This window comes from Myxocyprinus asiaticus, chromosome 8 (assembly GCF_019703515.2).
Source record: "Myxocyprinus asiaticus isolate MX2 ecotype Aquarium Trade chromosome 8, UBuf_Myxa_2, whole genome shotgun sequence".
Lineage (NCBI taxonomy): Eukaryota > Metazoa > Chordata > Actinopteri > Cypriniformes > Catostomidae > Myxocyprinus > Myxocyprinus asiaticus.
The window spans coordinates 4,541,483-4,561,775 of NC_059351.1; the positions used below are offsets into that span (position 1 = coordinate 4,541,483).

General features: G+C 40.1%; 1 protein-coding gene across 2 annotated transcripts in view; it reads left to right on the plus strand.

Annotated features, from left to right (window-relative positions):
* LOC127444489 (rap guanine nucleotide exchange factor 2-like) overlaps positions 1 to 20,293 on the plus strand; it is a 64,496-nt gene that overhangs the window by 28,658 nt on the left and 15,545 nt on the right. For both annotated transcript variants that reach the window (XM_051703858.1, XM_051703859.1), the window contains exons 4-18: positions 1,195 to 1,278; positions 1,365 to 1,440; positions 1,521 to 1,688; positions 1,903 to 1,920; positions 10,511 to 10,633; positions 11,162 to 11,336; positions 11,677 to 11,813; positions 11,917 to 12,075; positions 12,276 to 12,428; positions 15,197 to 15,361; positions 15,450 to 15,557; positions 15,695 to 15,898; positions 16,020 to 16,128; positions 16,241 to 16,484; positions 19,467 to 19,627. In XM_051703858.1, coding sequence (XP_051559818.1) covers positions 1,195 to 1,278; positions 1,365 to 1,440; positions 1,521 to 1,688; positions 1,903 to 1,920; positions 10,511 to 10,633; positions 11,162 to 11,336; positions 11,677 to 11,813; positions 11,917 to 12,075; positions 12,276 to 12,428; positions 15,197 to 15,361; positions 15,450 to 15,557; positions 15,695 to 15,898; positions 16,020 to 16,128; positions 16,241 to 16,484; positions 19,467 to 19,627 — 2,084 coding nt within the window. The remainder of the gene's footprint in view (positions 1 to 1,194; positions 1,279 to 1,364; positions 1,441 to 1,520; positions 1,689 to 1,902; positions 1,921 to 10,510; positions 10,634 to 11,161; positions 11,337 to 11,676; positions 11,814 to 11,916; positions 12,076 to 12,275; positions 12,429 to 15,196; positions 15,362 to 15,449; positions 15,558 to 15,694; positions 15,899 to 16,019; positions 16,129 to 16,240; positions 16,485 to 19,466; positions 19,628 to 20,293) is intronic.

Here is a 20,293-nt window from a genome sequence, read left to right on the forward strand (position 1 = left end):
ACGTGAGGAAAATAATGAGAGAATTTTCATTTTTTGGTGAACTATCTCTTTTTTTTATTTTTGGGGGTTTTGTTATGTGGAGGCTCATCAGCTTAGTTTGCGGATACAAATGAAACTTTTATTCCCTTTTTGCATCCCTTATTGTGGGGATATTTCAAAAGAAGGGGTATTAAATATACCTCATATTAAAAGACCATATTTTTTTAATCATCCCTTAATGTTCATAAAAAATTTAGAAATTATGCAACCTCTGGAGTTAGCTTGAACTTTCCCAACTCCACCCCCCAATTACTTTCGCATTGTTTGTACTGTTCACAGACACAGTTGTGCCAACATTAATTTAGATTTAATCACCCCTACACGTCATGTAAAAAAAAAAATTATTTGGTCAGACAGTCTCTTTCTGTCTAAGTGGGTGGTTCATGGCCAAAATAAGCAGCAAAGTAGACAAGATGCTGATAGTCAAATGTCTGGCTATTCTAGATTAGGAAACCACAGGTGCCCCTCTACTCCTACAACTGCTAAAATAACTAAAACGCAGTCACACACATTTGGATGACTCAACTTGAAATTTGTTTCCTTTGCCAAATGTGTCATCTGTTTTGTTTGGTCTCTGCCTCACTTGGAACATGCTAATAAGAAATGAATAAAACAGTGTTGTGTGTATGTGTATGGGTTTTTCTGTATGGGTCAGTAAAGTGACACTCTTATTTTTATTTTTATTTTTGTCCACATATATCAAATTCTATTACAAAAAATACAATTAAAATGCAATTAATTAATAAAAAAATTGCTTGAATACACCTCTTCTATAATTAATATATTTTCAGTTTCAGAGGTTAAATTCATTTTGATATTTTTTGTGGGGCCTGAAGTAAAAAGAAATACAGTATCTATGTGGTATAACTGTCTGGAAATTGTAAAAAGTAAAAAGGCTGAAATTCTTGAGACTTCACAAATTTTGGCATCGTCTTTTATTATAATTCTGTTTTTTTAATTAGCAGTGAAGCAGCTTTGTTTTAGATTATATTTACAAAAAAACGTAGAGGAATTGCGTTTGCTTATGCATTTTAATCTAGATTTTTAAAAGATTTCTCTTTTTTATTATCTCGGACATCCTTATTGGTCATTGACCCATGTGTGTGTGTGTGTGTATGTAATGTTTTAATATTTGTGTGTGTGTATGTGCTGCAGTCCTGATGACATTGGGACATGCTGGTATATCCTCCTGTCTGGCTCAGTCTTTATAAAGGAGTCCATGTTTCTGCCACGCAGCAGGTATGTGCATTTGTTCGAGTTTGTTTATCAGTTTATTCACTGTCATCCATTCCGTGTTTTTTGTGACGTGCGCTGTTTTATTTCAGTTTTGGTAAGCGTTCTGCGGGTAGTTTGCGTCGTGGGTGTGAGTGTATCGTGCTGGAGGCTTCAGAAATGATTGTGGTGAGTTAAACTGGCCTGTTCATGTGCAAAACTTCTGTAACAATTAGATAGGGATGTAATATACTCTCTGTCTCTCTCAGGTGGACTACATAGACGACAACGATGAGTATTTCCAAAGGCAAGCCTCTCATCGGCAGTCCAGGAGAAGGTTCCGGAAAATAAACCAGCGTGGAGAGCGACAGACTATTATCGATACTGTTGATCATTATCCAGTCAGCAAGCCTCCTCTGCCACCAGGATATCAATCGGTCAGTTCACACACAAACAAATACTTCAAATTAAATATTAACTCTCGTAACTAAACTTTTGGTAACTTCATGAAGTAAAACAAATACTTTGCAACTGTAAAGATTTGTTTGATCAACTTGTTTCAAGAATGAGGCCCACTGTGTTTTGTCCTCAATGGCGTTAGTGAACATGTAGAATGTGTATTAATCTGTTTTAATTTTGTCTTGGCTGCAGGAATGCTCAAAATCCCAGGTAACCTTCCCTTTTAAAATATTAATTATGACAAAATAATCTTCAAAGCTGCTGTGTGCAATTCTTTTTGGGTGTTAACCTGTTTTTCAGGTTTAATGTGCATTGACAACTTTAAGCCATTTGTAAGTTGATTTCCCTAAAAGTGCAAACACTGGTGTGCTATCAAAACATTGACCACTTGCACTTTAGAAAACGGTTTACTCTGGGCTTTTCGCAGAAAGAGGTGTTCAGAAACATTATGTAAACTAGAAAGCCCGTTTCCTTATCCCGTTTAATGGATTAAGAGAAAGCAGTTTAACACACCCAGGTTTCTCCTGGAGAACGCGGCTTAATGTGGCCATGTAAATGCATAAGCGGTATTCTAATAGTTTTTTGAAGAGTGCGCATGTGCGTAAACAGACCGGATATCAAACGTCAAAGGATGGAGCCCAACAACGTGTCAAGACAGCGGAAAGAATTAAACTTTTCTGGAAGTACGGTGGGAAAATCACATACACTATAAACCATGCCCATATATATGCACCAATTTAAAATAGCGACTGTCCCTCGCGTTTGCGGAAATGATCTCAAGTACGTTGGGGGAATCCCTGAGTTTAAGGTAAGAGGGAAACCCCACTATTGCAGCGCAATTCCCCTGCAGGTCTCGATAAAAAATAAACACAGCAACAACTCTGGAATATCTCGAAATAAAGCAAAGCAACAGAGAATAAAATAGCGATGGCTTCCTCGGATACCATGTCTGTTATTTAGGGTGTGTTCACACTTGGCAGGTTTGTTTCGATTAAAACGAACTTTGGTGCAATTGCTGTGTTAATGCGGTTCATTTGAACAAGTGTGAACGCTGTCACCCAAATCTTGGTGCGCACCAAACAAGCGGACCGAGACCGCCCGAATAGTGGGTCTCGGTCCGCTTCCAAACGAACTCTGGTGCGATTCAATTGATATATGAACGCAACATGGACCAAAGACGTCTAAATGGACCAAAAACAGGAAGTAATTTGCCTAATACTGACCTCAAGCATACCTGGTTCTTCTCTTCATAGGAGCTATGTTGCCCATTACAGTTTGGTACAGGCGTCGGAACCACCGCCAGCCGACCTTGCAGCATATCTTCGTTTGTGTGTGCAACGGAGGAATTCCTGTCGCTGTTTTGTCCTTTACACATTTTATTAGCTCTTTGTTTGTGCTCAGCTGGTAAAAATACCACCATATATACATATATAAATATAACGAGCGCAGATCGCCCAGCAGCCATGATTGTTTTGGATGATCGGCAAGTTCCGTCAAAAAATATACGTCATAAAAGCTGTCCAATTAGGTTGTGACTTTTTCCTGATGCCTTTGGTTTTGTATCGTTAGGTCCGGTGTTAAAAATGCCAGTGTGAACGCTAAGCAAACCAGGACTAAATGTAGCATTTTCATTTTTGGTCCAGACCAAGAGAACCGAACTACAAGTGTGAACACACGCTTAGAGAAGCATTGCAGAGAATTTACGCTGCTGTGAAAAGCTGCTCATTGACCAAGATGAGAAAGTCGCAAGCACGGCTCATGTAAACCCATACACAGATTTCAAGCCTTAAGCAACTTTCTTGCAATAAACGGCTTTCTGGTGTCCATGTAAACATAGTAATTATTTGTGTAGCCCGACATAGCAACATTGGCTCATCATTGGTGTGAGTTTGGGACGGGACTATCTGTTTGAAAACTGGCATTATTATTGCAATTTCACCTGTGGAGAAAAAAATTACACACATCAGCTTTAACATTTAGCATGTTTGCACACATCTGCCTTGCAGACTGTAGGCATTCATAGACTCTGTTCCAAACCATAGTAAGCTGCCTAAGTAGTCAGCAGTTTAAGACATCATAGATACACTCCCAGCATGAAGGCTCGTTCAAGAGGTTGGCAGAATAATTAAAGGGATAGTTCACCCAAAAATTGTAATTCTTTCATTATTTACTCACCCTCATGATATCCCAGGTGTGTATGACTTTCTTTCTTCAGCAGAACACATTTGAAGAAAAATATCTCAGCTCAGTTGGTCCTTAAAATGCAAGTGAATGGAGATGTATCTTTTGAAGCTCCAAAATTCACAGACAGTCAGCATAAACATCATCGATATGACTCCAGCGGTTAAATTAATGTCTTCTAAAGCGACACGATCACTTTTGGTGCGAAAAAACAAAACAATATTTAAGTACTTTTTAACTATAATCCAACACTTCACGAGAGGGTGGAGTCCAAGCGGTCTCTCGTGTGACATATTCACTTTGCCATGATACAGACGTAATCGCACGTTCTCCACTCGGTTGAGACATCCAGGTTAAGCACACAAATACACCATTGTGAGTAAAGAAACAGATAAATACAGATCTAAGCCAAAACCAACCAAGCTACTGTACAGCGTTCCTCCTCCTCGCTTGTAAACAGCGTTGCTCTTCCAGCTGTGACACACGTGTCTGTGTTTTTTTTTTTTTTGTTTGTTTGTTTGGAGCTTCAAAATAGAAGTCTTCATCTACTTGCATTTTAAGGACCTACTGAGCTAAGATGTTTTTTTCATTTTTCTTCAAATGTGTTCTGGTTAAGACAGAATTTCATACGCATTTGGGATATCATGAGGGTGAGGAAATAATGAGAGAATCTTCATTTTTGGGTGTACTATCCCTTTAAGATTCCTCCTTTTGGCCAAATTCGCATATGGAGCACTGTTTGTGTGACGCATACATTTTCTACCTTTATAGAGCGTTCCAAATCTATTGGTTCAATTAGGATGCTGCCTATGTAGGCAGCAAGGCAACTCACTAGGTTTTGGGACAGAGTCTAATCTTGGCTAAATTGTCAAGTCTTGTTTGGTGAAACAAAAACATTTTTATGTTTTCGCCGTCAGCCTCAGTTTCTCTCTTGTGGTGCTTTCAGCATTTCATCTCTCTTTCTGTATTAATTTTTTATTATCCTCTGACTTCTAATGGACCTGGTTATGATTGACAGCAGGAGGCGGGCTCTTGTCAGTTATTTATGCTACTCTGATTGTTCAGTGAACTGTCAATCACTGCTGGGTCGGCCCTGGTGACTGGTTTAGTAGGGCAGTGGGTGTCAACCATCCCCCACACAACTCTGCTTAAACAATACCAGAATTCTGGTAATCCCATGATCTCTTGTGTGTGTGTGTGTGTGTGAGAGAGAGGGAAAGGGATAGGTCTGATGAAAATTGTGTCTGCAGAAGCATCTTTCTGCCCGAGTGCTGTCTGTTACTTTGGTGACAGGCAGAGTTGAGTACAAAAGGAAGTAAATCAGGGAGAACAATATCTTTGCAACAAGTGCAATAGACAATTTAGAACAGGTGGTATACAGTTTTGAGGGACATCAGAGTAGAGGAACAAAAAGATACAATGTTCTAGAGGTTAGTTTGCACAGTGCACATAGGATGTTTGGACATTCAGTATTGCAGGCTGTGAGACAGCTCGTCCTGTCTCATGGCTATGGAGTCAGGGGACAGGAGACCAAGACTGTGAGTATCATACATACACACACACACACAAACATTTACTTAGCAGTGAAAGTGTGGGAATACCATAGACTTCTATTATTTTGGTATAAAGCCAATTATAATTTCTGCAGATTAACCGTGATTTAACCCTAAAAGGAAACATTTTGTATACACATGCACACACAAACTTGCACTGCAGACAATCACAAAAAACTTGTGGATATCATGCATAATCCCTTTTTTATATGCACAAACTGAACACAAGCATGCATTAGTTAACTGTAAATAAACATACTGCACACACACACACACATGCATCATCATGCAGCCAACTCTAAATATTTGTTAAGCTGTGCATGTTAATATTTATGAAGTATTAGGGATTTGTTGGATGGACAGTGTTTTGGCATTTACAGTATGCAAGCAGAGCAAGTATTAGTTTGAATAAGAGCAATGTCCTGTCGACAGTATATGTTGTATTATGATTATAATTGAGTTTTGAATTGATTTGAATAGGAATGAATCCTTCTTTGTAATCGATTTAAAGGAAGCAGCATAGTTTGCATACATGTAGGTGCAGGTTGTGGAGTCCTATAATATGGATTTTGAAGTTTTTTGAATATGTTATTGCACTTGTGGTTAAAGATTTTTTCTTGCCATTAAGATTTCACAGAGCAAGAGAAATGATACCAATTGTTTAAGGGGTCCCACTATTGCATTTTTGAATTGCATGTGTGTATTTAACATGTCGTGATTTGTTGTAGGGTCACTGTATGTAGGCCAGCTGAACTAGGCCATAAGCATGAACCCATCAATTGTACTGTATTAAGCCTCTGGGTATAATGTACAGTAGGGTGAATCTGATGTGTGTATTTGTTTTAGCAGGTTTGATCGATATTGTGTAAATGGTATGTTGGTTAATTAACAGATGAAACCTTAAGTAATTATAGCATCTTTTTTTTTTTTTTTTTTACTCAGCCAAGGGTACACACTCATGGGAAATCTGGAAATAAAAAATAAATAAACGATCCAGACCTGGAAAGTAATGGAAATACACAATATCTTAAGAGTCTTGGAAATTATATTTTTGAAGTTATGTGTGTGTGTGTGTATATATATATATATATATATATATATATATATATATATATATATATATATATATATATATACACTATATTGCCAAAAGTATTCGCTCACCCATCCAAATAATTGAATTCAGGTGTTCCAATCACTTCCATGGCCACAGGTGTATAAAATGAAGCACCTAGGCATGCAGACTGATTCTACAAACATTTGTGAAAGAATGGGCCGCTCTCAGGAGCTCAGTGAATTCCAGCGTGGTACTGTGATAGGATGCCACCTGTGCAACAAGTCCAGTCATGAAATTTCCTCGCTACTAAATATTCCACAGTCAACTGTCAGTGGTATTATAACAAAGTGGAAGCGATTGGGAATTACTGCAACTCAGCCACGAAGTGGTAGGCCACGTGAAATGACAGAGCGGGGTCAGCGGATGCTGAGGCGCATAGTGCGCAGAGGTCACCAACTTTCTGCAGAGTAAATCGCTACAGACCTCCAAAGTTCATGTGGCCTTCAGATTAGCTCAAGAACAGTGCATAGAGAGCTTCATGGAATGGGTTTCCATGGCCGAGCAGCTGCATCCAAGCTATACATCACCAAGTGCAATGCAAAGCGTCGGATGCAGTGGTGTAAAGCACGCCACCACTGGACTCTAGAGCAGTGGAGTCGCGTTCTCTGGAGTGACGAATCACGCTTCTCCATCTGGCAATCTGATGGACGAGTCTGGGTTTGGCGGTTGCCAGGAGAACGGTACTTGTCTGACTGCATTGTGCCAACTGTGAAGTTTGGTGGAGGGGGGATTATGGTGTGGGGTTGTTTTTCAGGAGCTGGGCTTGGCCCCTTAGTTCCAGTGAAAGGAACTCTGAATGCTTCAGCATACCAAGAGATTTTGGACAATTCCATGCTCCCAACTTTGTGGGAACAGTTTGGGGATGGCCCCTTCCTGTTCCAACATGACTGCACACCAGTGCACAAAGCAAGGTCCATAAAGACATGGATGAGCGAGTTTGGTGTGGAAGAACTTGACTGGCCTGCACAGAGTCCTGACCTCAACCCGATAGAGCACCTTTGGGATGAATTAGAGCGAAGACTGCAAGCCAGGCCTTCTTGTCCAACATCAGTGTCTGACCTCACAAATGCGCTTCTGGAAGAATGGTCAAAAATTCCCATAAACACACTCCTATACCTTGTGGAAAGCCTTCCCAGAAGAGCTGAAGCTGTTATAGCTGCAAAGAGTGGGCCGACGTCATATTAAACCCTATGGATTAAGAATGGGATGTCACTTAAGTTCATATGCGTCTAAAGGCAGGTGAGCGAATACTTTTGGCAATATAGTGTATATATAAGCAGAGCATAACTTAAAATAAAATTATATTTTATATATATTTTGGCCAGGAAGTGTATTCATATATACAATTGAACTCAGAGGTTTACATGCACTTAGGTTGAAGTCATTAAAACTCATTTTTTGACCACTCCACAGATTTAATATTAGCAAACTATAGTTTTGGCAAGTCGTTTAGGACATCAACTTTGTGCATGACACAAGTAATTTTTCCAACAATTGTTTACAGACAGATTGTTTCACTGTTAATTGACTATATCACAATTCCAGTTTACATACAGAAGTTTACATACACTAAGTTAACTGTGCCTTTAAGCAGCTTGCAAAATTCCATAAAATGATTTCAAGCCTTTAGGCAATTAGCCAATTAGCTTATAATAGGAGGTGTACTGAAATGGAGGTGGACCTGTGGATGTATTTTAAGGCCTACCTTCAAACTCAGTGCCTCTTTGCTTGACATCATGGGAAAATCAAAAGAAATCAGCCAAGACCTCAGAAAAAAAAATTGTGGACTTCCACAAGTCTGGCTCATCCTTGGGAGCAATTTCCAAATGCCTGAAGATACCACGTTCATCTGTACAAACAATAGTACGCAAGTATAAACACCATGAGACCACGCAGCCATCATACCACTCAGGAAGGAGACGCATTCTGTCTCCTAGAGATGAACGTAGTTTGGTGTGAAAAGTGCAAATCAATCCCAGAACAACAGCAAAGGACCTTGTGAAGATGCTGGAGGATACAGGTAGACAAGTATCTATATCCACAGTAAAACGAGTCCTACATCAACATAACCTGAAAGGCTGCTCAGCAAGGAAGAAGCCACTGCTCCAAAACCTCCATAAAAAAGCCAGACTACAGTTTGCAAGCGCACATGGGGACAAAGATCTTACTTTTTGGAGAAATTTCCTCTGGTCTGATGAAACAAAAATTGAACTGTTTGGCCATAATGACTATTGTTATGTTTGGAGGAAAAAAGGTGAGGTTTGCAAGCTGAAGAACACCATCCCAACCGTAAAGCATGGGGGTAGCAGCATCATGTTGTTGGGGTGCTTTGCTGCAGGAGGGACTGGTGCATTTCACAAAATAGATGGCATCATGTGGAAGGAAAATTATGTGGATATATTGAAGAATCATTTCAAGACATCAGCCAGGAGGTTAAAGCTCGGTCGCAGATGGGTCTTCCAAATGGAAAATGACCCCAAGCATACCTCCAAAGTTGTGGCAAAATGGCAAGGTATTGGAGTGGCCATCACAAAGCCCTGACCTCAGTCCGATAGAAAATTTGTGGGCAGAACTAAAAAAGCGTGTGTGAGCAAGGAGGCCTACAAACCTGCTCAGTTACACCAGTTCTGTCTGGAGGAATGGACCAAAATTCGGACCTATGACAGGGAATGTTTTTCTACAATTACATTTCAGGAATTGTGAAAAACTTAGTTTAAATGTATTTGGCTAAATTGTATGTAAACTTCTGACTTCAGCTGTATATATGAATACTGTGTATATATGTATTCTAAATGATTTGTTATCAAATCGGATCGAATCAAAATTATTCTCAAAACTCGTATCCTGTAATCACAAGTGACTGTTAGGGTTTTGAAAAGTCATAAATTAATTGGTCAAAAGAAGTGTGGAAGTCCTGTCGGCCACATAATACTTTAGTGTGTGTGTGTGTGTGTGTGTGTGTGTGTGTGTGTGTGTGTGAGAGAGAGAGAGAGAGAGAGAGAGAGAGAGAGAGGTAGTGCATTCCATTTTACTGAAGAGTAATTGTGCTGACACTCATAGAGAGGTTTAGCTAAATGAATCCTAAGATCTATGATGAACTAGCAACAGAAAAGCTCTGTATTTGCACAAATACTGTACTCACATGCTGACATGCTGTGTTTCGTCTAAAACAATTGTACATTTTAGTAATTATTGCATAGTATCTATACATGCATTTTTAATGACCTCATAGTTATTGAGATACTGCATGGGCTATTTTTAGGGGTGGGAAAAAATATACATTTTCCTATGCATCACGATCTTCATTTGAACAATCTCGATATCGATTCTTAAATCCCAAGATTGATCGTTTTCTCAATGTGCAACACTCCACTATAATGAGAGGAAATCACTCGCATTAGCAATCAAATTTCACGCTATGCGACTAAAATGTACATTGGCAACTGGCTAAAAAATTTAGTATTCAGCAGTGAGATCCTTTCACTGCCTGTTGAGAGTAAAAGTTGTTCCAAATGTGTGTGTCCAAAGATGAAATCCACATCACCCATTTGTCATTGAATAATGTCTCTTTTAATGCCCTTTCTGTTCGCTGTAGTCAGTTCTTGATTAAAAACAACAAAATAAGAAACATTTAATTTTAATCACGTGTAGTACAGATGAGATAAAGCTGTTCAAGGCTCCCTAGTTGACATGCGCTCATTTACAGAAGCTATTTGTACCATTAAAATATCACACTGCAGGTATCTTCAAGTGAACTGCAAAAAATCTAAAAGGGAATTAATAAAGTGAAAAGCTGAAATGGTGACCAGACACATCACCTAAAATAAACACTTTTCTTTACACATTCATAGGAATTCTAAACTGAAATCTTGATGTTGATGTCATGTCTATATGTCATTTTTTTTTTTTTTTTTTTTTTTTTTGTAACTGTGTTTTGTTTCTTTCTCAGCTCCCTGCAGATTTCTCAAAGCTGCACCCCTCTGACAGTTGCCACTCCCACATGACTTCCAGCCAGTCACGTTCCAGCATTGCCAGTGATTCAGGAAGTAGCAGCCTATCAGATATTTACCAGGTGATAAGAGATGCTGAATTTCTGTTCCATTAGAAAGCAATCTCCTCACACTCTGCACCAGAAGCACATCAGAGATTTATCATGAACATCTGGCACAAACGCACACAAATCTAAATCCTCTCCTGTAGAGGACCCCCCCCCACCGCGGTCCATCTGTCACCTCTGTATGACCTATTCTTGTCAATCCTCAACCATACACTTTTGATCCTCAGATCAGTGTTACACATCCACACATCATCATCTACAACATGCACAAACACAATCAGCTCTATACTCAGCCAATACACACCACACACAAGCTCCATTTAAAAAAAAAAACATTGAGCTGCCTTCTAAGGTCATTAAATCTCATAAGGGTCCATTTCATATCCACGTAATTTGCTTTGTTGTTTATTTGTGAATGCAAGTCACATAGGACCACAGTCCATTAAACCACAAAGCAATCGTCACCTGCTTTAAAATGTTCATTAATATTGTCAGCTGAAAAATGTGCAAGAATACAAGGTGTTCACACGGTTTCTTTTACAGGCCACTGAAAGCGAGTGTGGAGACATGGATCTGAGCGGGCTTCCTGAAACAGCGGTGGACTCTAACGAGGATGATGATGAAGATGTTGGCAGAGGGGCGGACGCTCTCATGAGTCGGGACATCGTGAGAGACTGTCTGGAGAAAGATCCCATGGACCGTACAGATGATGACATTGGTAAAACACGCTCATTTCTTGTTTCCACACACACTTAGGGTCGTTCGTACGGGAAACGTTCTTGCGTCTGCATGCACTATAATTTAATTGTTTGTCTATGTCAGTGTGCCAGACAGACTGTTCCGATAGGTCTCGCTCCATGATTTAAGACTCTTTGTCACTTTTAAAAAACGCATTTCTATTCACTTGTCGAATTGTTTTTAATGTGAGAGCACATCATGCCTTAACAGCTTCAGAACATTGTTTTAGTTGTTCAATAATGGTGACCTAGGGAAATTCACAATGCTAAGTTTTTGCTTTCATTTTCACTTTCATTTTTTCTTTCCCTTTGTGTTTACAGAGCAGTTGCTGGAGTTTGTACAGCAGCTTCCAGCATTTGCCAGTCTGAGTGTTTCGGTACGGAGGGAACTTTGTGCCGTCATGGTGTTTGCGGTCGTGGAACGGGCCGGAACCATCGTACTCAATCATGGTGAAGAGGTAATACTGGACCCATGTCAGCATCTCAGCTCCTCATTTCTGAATGCCACTGCTCACTGTTCTGATGATAACAGGCGAGAGTGTGTGTGTGTGTGTGTTTTAGCTGGACTCATGGTCAGTCATTCTAAATGGAGCAGTAGAGGTTATCTACCCAGACAGCGGCAGTGAAAGTGTGTGTATGGGTGGAAGTTTTGGCGTCTCCCCTTCTATGGAGAAACAGTTGATGACCGGAGTCATGAGAACCAAAGTGGACGACTGTCAGGTGACGACTGTGTTTGCTTGGCATTGTATAAGAGCACATAAGGGAGCTTTGTGATATTTTATGAAATGAAAGTATGTTTAAAAATAAAAAACAAAGATTTAAAATGTTTTATTGTTTAATGCAGTCATTGCAGCAATAAAAAAAATGCACCTCTTAATAACATGTATGTATAAAATAATCATGTATGTGTGTGTGTGTAGTTTGTGTGTATTGCACAGCAGGACTACTGCTGTATTCTGAATCAGGTTGAGCAGAACACACAGCGTGTGGAGGAAGAGGGTGAAATCGTCATGGTGAAAGAACACAGAGAACTTGACCGGACGGGTACCCGCAAGGGGCACATTGTTGTAAAGGTGACCACTGCTGAATTTTGGAAAAATTGAATTGGCTTGAAAGAGTATTCAACTAAGAAATCAAATTTTTGCTTTACGCTCATGAAGTTTATAATCTCCTGTTGTGTTATGTAAATGCAAGGACCGACAGTAGTAGCATAACATGCCTTTGAGGACATATTGTAAAAATCTCCTCAGAGTGTGAACAAATTTAAATTGTTTGGTTTATAGACGCAGGGGTTTTTTTCCCCACAAAGTTAAAGGGATAGTTCACCCAAAAATAAAAATTGTCTCATCATTTACTCACTCACTTAATCACATGATATTCCAGATGTGTATGACTGTCTTTCTTCTGCTGAACACAAATGAAGATTTTTAGAAGAGTATCTCAGCTCTGTAGGTCCATACAATGCAAGTGAATGGTGATCAGACCTTTGTACAGTGCTGTGAAAAAGTACCAACCTGATTTCTTCTGTTTTTTATGTATATCTCGTACTAAATTGTTTAAAAAAATTCTAACAAAATCTAACATTAAACAAAGGCAGTCTGAGTAAACACAAAATACAGTCTTTAAATGATAATGTTATTTATTGAAGCAAAAAGGTTATCCACTACCAACTGGGCCTGTGTGGAAAAAGTATTTGCCCCCTTAGTTACTAAATCCCCAAATCTATGAAACCTGCATTCATAATGGGGTTCAGCTGGACTAGACACACCGAGGCCAGATTATTGCCAGCCCTGTTCAATTAAATCAACACCTAAACAGAACTTTTTCAGCAGCATGAAGTTGGCTAAAATGTCTCACCCAGTAGCACACTATGCCAAGGTTGAAAGAAATTCCAGAAATTAAGAGGAAAAAGGTGATTGAATTACATCAGTCTGGGAAGTGTTACAAAGCTATTTAAAAGACTCGGGGACTCCAAAGAACCACAGTGAGAGCCATTATCTCCAAATGGAGAAAACTTAGCACAGTAGTGAACCTTACCAGAAGTGGCCGACTTTCCAAAATTCCTCCAAGAGCATAACGATGACTCATCCAGGAAGTCATAAAAAAGCCAAGGACAACATCCAAGGGACTGCAGGCCTCTCTCGCATCAATAAAGGTCACTGTTCATGACTCCACTATCAGAAAGACACTGGCCAAAAATGCCATCCATGGAAGAGTGGCAAGGCGAAAACCACTGCTAACTCAGAAGAACATTAAGGCTTGATCTGAATTTTGCCAAAACACACGATGATGATCCTCAAACCTTTTGGGAGAATGTTCTGTGGACTGATGAGTCGAAAGTGGAACTGTTTGGAAGACGGGTCCCGTTACATCTGGCGTAAATCAAACACAGAATTCCACAAAAAGAACATCATACCTATGGTCAGTCATGGTGGTGGTAGTGTGATGGTGTGGGGATGCTTTGCTGTGTCAGGGCAGGGCGACTTGCAGTAATTGAGAGAAACATGAATTCTGCTCTCTACCAGAAAATCCTAAAGCAAAACATCCAGTCATCAGTCTGTGAGTCGAAGCTCAAGCGCAACTGGATTATAGAGCAAGATAATGATCTAAAGCATAGGAGTAAGTCCACTGCTGAATGGCTCAAAAGAAGTTAAATTAAAGTTTTGGAGTGGCCTAGACAAAGTCCTGACTTGAACCCGATTGAGATGCTGTGGCAGGACCTTAAACGGGCAGTTCATGCTCGAAATCCTCCAGTGTGGCTGAACTAAAGCAGTTCTGCAAAGGAGAGTGGGCCAGAATTCCACCACAGCGTTGTGAAAGACTGATCTCCAGTTATCGGAAGTGTTTGGTTGCAGTTGTTGCTGCTAAAGGTGGTACAACCAGCTATTAAGTTTAAGGGGGCAATTAGTTTTTCACATGGAACTTTTTTGCTTCAATAAAAAATATATATGTTTGAAAACTGTATTTTGTGTTTAATCAGGTTGACTTTGTTTTATGTTATATCTCGTTTGAAGATCTAAAACAATTTAGTATGAAAAATACACAAAAATGGAAGAAATCAGGAAGGGGCAATTATTTTTTCACAGCACTGTAGCTCCGAAAATCACAAAGGAAACATAAAAGTAATCCATAAGACTCCAGTGTTTAACTCCATATCTTCAGAAGAGATAAGAGAACGTTTAAGTCATTTTTTTTTTTTAACTCTAAATCTCCACTTTAACTTTCACTTTTATATCTGAAAGTCACATGTGGTGCCAGTTTAGTTTTACTTTTACTTCTGAAAGTGAAATTGAAAATGGAGATTTAGAGAAAAAAGGACTTAAATATTGATCTGTTTCTCACCAACACCTCTTATATTGCTTCTGAAGATATGGATTTACCCACTGGAGTCTTATGGATTATTTTTATGTATTTGGAGCTTCAAAGTTTTTGTCAGCATTCACTTGCATTGTATGGACCTACAGAGCTGAAATATTCTTCTGAAAATCTTCATTTCTGTTCTGCTGAAGAAAGAAAGTCATACACATCTGGGATGGCATGAGGGTGAGTAAATGATGAGAGAATTTTAATTTTAGGGTGAACTATCCCTTTAATTTATTGTGTCAGACCATTTACCTTGAACTACAGTGACCCTGTGGTGCACAGTACAACAAAATTAAGCCATAACACAATAGAAATAAGTCACAACACAGGGCTTTTCTTTTCTGATAACTGTTGTGTTGCAGCATAATTTCATTGGGTTGTAGCTTAATTTGGTTGCGTTTTGGTGCTTTTAGATCTTTATATGTGTTAAATACGATAATTTACATGGAAAGTCTGATTTCCAAATTGTATTTTGTAGGGTACTGCTGAGAGGCTGATGCAGCACCTAGTGGAGGATCATTCAGTCATTGACCCCACATATATTGAGGACTTCCTCTTGACCTATCGTACCTTCCTGCCCAGTCCTCTGATTTTGGGACAGAGACTTCTGGACTGGTTTAATGACCACAGTTTACGGGACAAGGTAGCATGATTGAATCAAGCCTCTCTGTGAAAAACACATACACAAGCTTCTGCTGGACTCACAGTTCTCCTTTCTCTTTCTCACTCAGGTTACACGAGTTGTGTTATTATGGGTTAACAATCATTTTAGTGACTTTGAGGGAGATCCTGATATGACCAGTTTCTTGGAGGAGTTCCAAATTAATCTGGAAAGAGAGGTGTGAAGCATTACTCCTAACCATCTCATTCATTTAAGAACAATACCTCAGATTTGAGGCACAGACATGCATATATATATATAAATAAATCTGCAGTTACAAGCATCCCTATCTTTTTCCTCTTTTGACGTGAGCAGAAAATGACAGGTCAGTTGCGGTTGCTCAACATAGCCTGTGCTGCTAAATCCAAACCCAGAATGATTACAATAACAAGGTCTGCTCGAGAGATGCCCCTCCCCTTTACGCTTATTGGAGGAGCTGAACGGGGGACACGCCTCTTTATCAGCAGTGTGGAGGTGGGCAGCAAGGCTGAGGAGGCGGGGCTTAAACGTGGAGACCAGGTAACACCTTTCAAACCTCAGGATTATGTAATATCGAAACACTTGACTCTGAAGCAGATTCTTCAACACATATCTGTCTCTTGTCTTTGTCTCGTCTCATCCTTTCCCTGCCAATCTGCAGATATTGGAGGTGAATGGGCAGACCTTTGAGAATGTACAGTTGTCCAAAGCAATTGAAATTCTTGGGAACAACACACAGCTGTGTATGAGTGTCAAAACCAACCTCCTGGGTGAGATTCCCACCAGGATACACCCTCCAATACTCACACACACAGACTAAAGTCAAGTTCCACTTTCTCTCTCATCCTCTTATGTGTTGTCTTATCTGTTTCTCTTTTTCAGTCTTCAAGGAGCTGGTGGCCAGGGTGGCAGAGGAAAGGAAAAACGGTGTTCCTCATCTTCCAAAGATTGGTGATGGAAAGAAAGGTAGCCGTTACTCTGTACCTGAACTTGGAGCTGGTACTGATGTCATAGGTCAAGAGAAGGTCAGCAAGAAGGTCAAAGCTCATACAATGGGCGGCAGAAACAAACTGATGAAGATTCTAGACAAGACACGCATGAGCATCCTACCTCAGAAACCTTACAGGTATATAAGCACACACTCTCTTATTATCACTAATTATGATTGTCCCACACTAAACTTGCAGCGTTGGTTTTAGCACTACATTGTTTACACTTTTTGGGGAAGTCACCATACAAATGGCTTACTTAAGCCCAAAGTATAGTTGACATGAACGCTTTTTACAGACAAATGCTCAGCCTTTCAAAGTGTACTCAAAGGGATAGTTCACACAAAAATGAAAGTTCTCTCATCATTTACTTACTCTAATGCCATCCCAGATGTGTATGACTTTTTCATCTGCTGAACACAAATGAAGATTTTTAGAAGAATATATCAGCTCTGTAGGTCCATACAATGCAAGTGAACGGTGGCCAGTACTTTGAAGATCCAAAAAGTGCATAAAGGCAGCATAAAAGTAATTCATAAGACTCCACTGTTTTAATCCATGTCTTCAGAAGCAATGTGAAAAGTTTGGGTGAGAAACCGATCAATGCCCACTTTCACATTGTTCTTTTGTTTTTCGCATTCTTCGTGCATATCGTCACCTACTGGGCAGGGAGGAGAACTTATAGTAAAAAAGGACTTAAAGGAATATTCCGGGTTCTATACAAGTTAAGCTCAATCGACAGCATTTGTGGCATGATGTTGATTACCACCAAAAATAATTTCGAATCATCTGTCCTTTTCTTTAAAAAAGGCAAAAATCGAGGTCAAAGCACTTACAATGGAAGTGAATGAGGCCAATTTTTGGAGGGTTTAAACACAGAAATGTGAAGCTTTAATTTTATAAAAGCACTCACATTAATTCTTCTGTTAGAACTTGTGTATAATTTGAGCAGAAAAGTGATGAATTGACATTTTTACAGGTTTGAAGACATTACATCGTCATGGTAATGACGTAGTAAAATTGGCTATAACTTTACACTGAAAAGGGTAGTAAGTGGTTTTATCACACTAAAATCATGTTTAAACACCTATCCCTTATGTCTTGTGGCTAAACCTTTGAAAAAGTGAATATTTTAACTTCTAAAAATTGGCCCCCATTCACTTCCATTTTAAGTGCTTCAGTGCAACCAAGATTTTTGCTTTTTTTAAAGAAAAGGATGGACAAATCAAAATAAATTTGATGGTAAACAACATTATGCCACAAACGCTGTCGATTGAGCTTAAATTGAATTGAACCCGGAGCATTCCTTTAAAAAAATTGATTTTATTTATTTCCAATTTGGAAGTGCCTCACTGTAACCCAGATTTTTGCTTTTTTTTTTTTTTTTTAAGTACTTGTGGTCGCGTAGTGATTCGCCTCAGTCTGGGTGGCGGAGGACGAATCCCAGTTGCCTCCGCGTCTGAGACCGTCAACCCGCGCATCTTATCACGTGGCTTGTCGAGTGCGTTGCCACGGAGACATAGCGCGTGTGGAGGCTCCGCGGCATCCATGCTCAACTCACCGCGCGCCCCACCAAGAACGAACCACATTATAGCGACCGTGAGGAGGTTACCCCATGTGACTCTACCCTCCCTAGCAACCGGGCCAATTTGGTTGCATAGGAGACCTGGCTGGAGTCACTCAGCACGCCCTGGGATTTGAACTAGCGAACTCCAGGGGTGGTAGCCAGCGTCTTTTACCATTGAGCTACCCAGGCCCCCGATTTTTGCTTTTTTTAAAGAAAAGGAGAGGCAAGTCTAAATTAATTTTTGTTACTCTCAATATTTCGCCACAAATTTAGTCGATCGAGCTTAACTTTTATTGAACCCAGAATATTCCTTTAAATATTGATCTGTACAGGCTATACACAGGCACATGCACGGTACGACTGCTGTGTGATAATTGACTATTTCTCTTCAGGAGTTCAGACTCACAAAGATGTCTTTACAGTCCTTCAGACTCTATATAAATGCAGGTATCTTCTGACCTCCTAACACACGTGTTCTTGACGTGCAAATTCACTGTTGTAGTTTTCCACCTTCGTCATCTGTTGTTTAGCGGAGATTCTTTGTAAACAGAAATGGCTCACTTGTGAATGTTGCCACCTTGTGGATGCATTAATTAGTGCAAATAATTCCAGACGCATGCGCATACTGCACGTTCAGAGTCCGCTCGGCTAGAGAAATCGGATTGCAGGCCTTCAGTGCTCGAGCACTGCTGATGACGAAATTTGCATAACGGGTCCTTTACGCTGACACCTAGCGTTCACGTCTGACCGAAGTATAGTTTGCACTTACCGTTGTCCCTGCACATTAAACTGGGAGAGGAGGAAGTTTTTTAACATTGAAAAATTAGGGGCCTGGGTAGCTCAGTGGTAAAATATGCTGGCTACCAACCCTGGAGTTCGCTAGTTCGCTAGTTCGAATCCCAGGGCATGCTGAGTGACTCCAGCCAGGTCTCCTAAGCAACCAAATTGGCCCGGTTGCTAGGGAGGGTAGAGTCACATGGGGTAACCTCCTCGTGGTCGCTATAATGTGGTTTGTTCTCGGTGGGGCGCATGGTGAATTGAGCGTGGTTGCCGCGGTGGATGGCATGAAGCCTCCACACACGCTATGTCTCCGTGGCAACGCGCTCAACAAGCCACGTGATAAGATGCGCGGGTTGACTGTCTCAGACGCGGAGGCAACTGGCATTCGTCCTCCCACGAGGACTTAGAGCGCATTGGGAATTAGGCATTCCAAATTGGGAGAAAAAGGGGAAAAATCCAATAAAAAAATTAATAAATAAAAAAAAAACATTGAAAAATTACACACCTTCGTTACCTTTAAAGCTGGTATGTAAACTGTTGCTGATTTTGACATGCTCACAGAAATTGAGAAACATTATAGAGAAAGGACCCCTCGGTAAGGATCTTGTCATTGTACAAAAATATGTAAATGAATAAAAAGGTTTTATTGGGAAGTGATCACATCCATCCATTGTGGTTTATGTGGTAAACTCTGATGTGGAAATAAGCAGAAAAATTAATTAATGCTCATTTTCCATAAAATTGTGCTGAGTCCATTCTTATTTTTGTGCAGTGATCTCGGTTTGGGGCAGACGCAGGATGACAGTATCGTGGGATTGCGGCAGAACAAACAGGCTCTGCCCACTATGCCAGTCAGCGGAAGTCTCTCATTCAGTAACCCTGACCTGGCCCAAGGCCAACAGCGCATTATCGACTACAGTACACAGCCACAAGGTAAATACATACAGATACACAATAAAAACACACACAATTTACTCGTTTCAACATACAGTTACACGTTTAACCATACAAAGCATTCAAATACACACTGCATACAGATATACAAAATATATCCTTAAGCTGCCAGGCTTTTGACTATCGTAGGGGTATCATATATCGTAAGGGGTACAATGACCAACCTTGGATCAATCAAATCTATGGACTCTGTTTCCTGAAATTTGCCCAAAGCCAGCCAATCCGATTGGAGCTTGCCATTTTGAAAAGCTCTTGTCGGTCTCTGAATGATCTGCGGGCAGTTCAAGGTCATGCCATCTAATGCTGAGACTATGTAACAAACAGCTACACAGAAGCACACACAATACATCACATAGCTACATACAGCATCTCTGATTATTATAAATAACTGGAGTACTACTGCTCTAATGCTGCTTTTTGTGATCCTGCTTTCCTTAATATCTGTTATGTATACCTGTGTAATGTTCTAACGATCCCGCAACCCTTTCCTTGCTCATAGCACCTGGATTCACTCGTGAGTATTAGTGCACTGCAGGGGTTCTGCTTGTTCCTTTAGTCGTACGATTCCACCCGTCTTTCTAGATTTCAGTCCCCCGGATCTCTTCGTAGATGCCTGTCTTGCATAATTGCCTGTCTTACTCTCTT